This window comes from Haplochromis burtoni, unplaced genomic scaffold (genome assembly GCF_018398535.1).
Source record: "Haplochromis burtoni strain Fernald_Lab_line unplaced genomic scaffold, NCSU_Asbu1 Contig_886, whole genome shotgun sequence".
Classification (NCBI taxonomy): Eukaryota; Metazoa; Chordata; class Actinopteri; order Cichliformes; family Cichlidae; genus Haplochromis; species Haplochromis burtoni.
In genome coordinates this window covers 117,015-119,046 of record NW_024583247.1, presented here as the reverse complement: position 1 = coordinate 119,046, position 2,032 = coordinate 117,015, and the positions used below count along the sequence as shown (strand labels likewise).

The 2,032-nt window shown below is 33.7% G+C and overlaps 2 protein-coding genes across 2 annotated transcripts in view; both read right to left on the bottom strand.

The window, feature by feature from the left end:
- Window positions 1-2,032, bottom strand: part of LOC102302939 (polymeric immunoglobulin receptor) — a 34,114-nt gene that overhangs the window by 6,729 nt on the left and 25,353 nt on the right. The gene's annotated exons all lie outside the window — the stretch shown is intronic.
- The window catches only part of LOC121811838 (polymeric immunoglobulin receptor-like), a 7,448-nt gene continuing 5,645 nt past the window's right edge, over window positions 230-2,032 (bottom strand). Inside the window, exon 8 of the mRNA XM_042215976.1 lies at window positions 230-1,956. Within this exon, the coding sequence (XP_042071910.1) occupies window positions 1,813-1,956 (144 nt within the window). The 3' untranslated portion in view covers window positions 230-1,812. The remainder of the gene's footprint in view (window positions 1,957-2,032) is intronic.

Below are 2,032 nucleotides of genomic sequence, written 5' to 3'. Positions count from 1 at the left end.
GCACCAATGTCGCAAACTTTCTTAACATACCCGTAAACACAAACTGTCAATTACTGAGTCAAGCGAACCCATACAATGAAGCCACTTAAGCCATTTTGTCGCAATAGCTTGGAAAGAAAAAATAAAACTGGCTGTTAACAGTTTTCATATGTTTCAAAATTACTAAGTAGAGATTGACAGACTATTCGTTTATTTTTCTATTATTGATAAAGTAACTTCTTAAGTATAAGTAGTTGAAAAATACACCAATCCATTTTCTCTCTCTCTCCCTCTCACGCACACACAAACACACACTGAATACCAGTTAGAGTTGATGGGTGTGACAGGTGTGGTGACACCAAAACAGATGTCTTGACTGTGTTTTTCGTGTTGGAGCACAGTTGCTCAGGAAGTCTGTGTTTAAGTTTTGGTGAGTAAAAGGCTACTATTTTATTCGTCTGTTGTGTAGCAACAGGTGTGAGTTTGATCTGCATGGGTGATAGCATTGGCTGATAGCTTAAGTCAGTGTGTATGACTGAATATTACACATGTGATCAACATTTTCATGAATACAGAGATTATTCAGTCCCTCTCAGATAGATTATTATCAGTGTCTGCCTGTCATACTGCATCCATTTGGAATTATATTTAGCTTTCTGTTTTTATGCAGTGAGCACAAACCACAACAGATTTGTTCATTGATAAATTTTAGGTGACTTTCCCCTTTAGCAACTTGACACATCTGAATGTAGCGTGAAAACTGTGCTTTTATTTTTACATTTTAAAGTCTTCAGTCTCCCTTGTGATGTGCTTACCACGACTGCCATTTCCGAATTTCATGGAAAGATTTATCGAAAAAGAGGAACATGTTTATTTTTGTCATGTTTGTTTCTGTCTGGAAAGTCCAAAATGTTCACGCAAGAATATAGAATAAAGTTATTTTTGCTCTTACTAAAAGGTCCATAACCTATTATTTGATGTGAGCCATCAAATCCTATGTTTAGTGTGTTTAACTGTAATTAGTGATTAAAAAAGGTTATAACATTAAGTATGGCATTTCTAAGAATATCAAAACATAAAAATTAAAGTTTTTCAATAAATATGCACGAATCTTAATACCTGTTAACAAGTTATGCAATCTGAAATCTTGTCTCAATTTCTGCAACACAATTACTGTATTTGGTGTTAAGCTAAAACAGCACCAGCAGAGGGCTCAGTGTGACACACTAAGCAGTGACACTAAAACTGTTTTTTGAAGTGGTTTCTGGCTTGTCTGAAGGAAAAAAAACCTACTACTCTTTTGCCCTCATTGGACAGTTATATGACATCTTATGAGGAATTGCACACTGATTTTTTTTTTCTGTAAAATCGTATCCATTATCCAGCTCCATTTGCAACAAACAGAAAAAAGCATCATAAGATGAAAACTCCAAACTGTAACCTTTTATGTTTTACTGCTCTATTTAAATCCAAATACTTTGAATGACCAGAATGTAACAATGTTGCAGCTCAAATAAGGCAGAAACAGTTAAACATATTGTTGAACTTATTACTATATGAAAGAACATTAGATTTCATTTTGCTTGCTTATTTATTTACTTTGCTCTCATGTTAGTAATTTAGTTTGAGTTTTTCCACAACGTCAGAAAAAACACTAAACAATAAAAATTAAGCTATAAAAACAAGTCAAGCTACACACGCATAAAGAGCTTTTCAGTGTGACAAAGAGAAGGCTGTACATTAAAATTTGTTGTTCAACAGTTAAAGAGAAATCAAACAAGTTAAAATCTATATAGGTGAAACCCACATTTTGACATGAAATGCATACTCTGTTTATCTTCTGTGGAAATTTTCATTACAGTAAACTTCTTCAGATGTTGTGAAGTTTTCATACTCTGGTTCATCTTCACCTGCATCGTCATAGTTGTTACAGGCACTCTGTTGTTTGTACCTCACAACTTCTTCATTTCCGTAGATCTATTCAGAGACCAATGAACAACACATGATGTTATGTCATTTTTTAAAGCAAACATTTTTTAACAATTTGAATTCT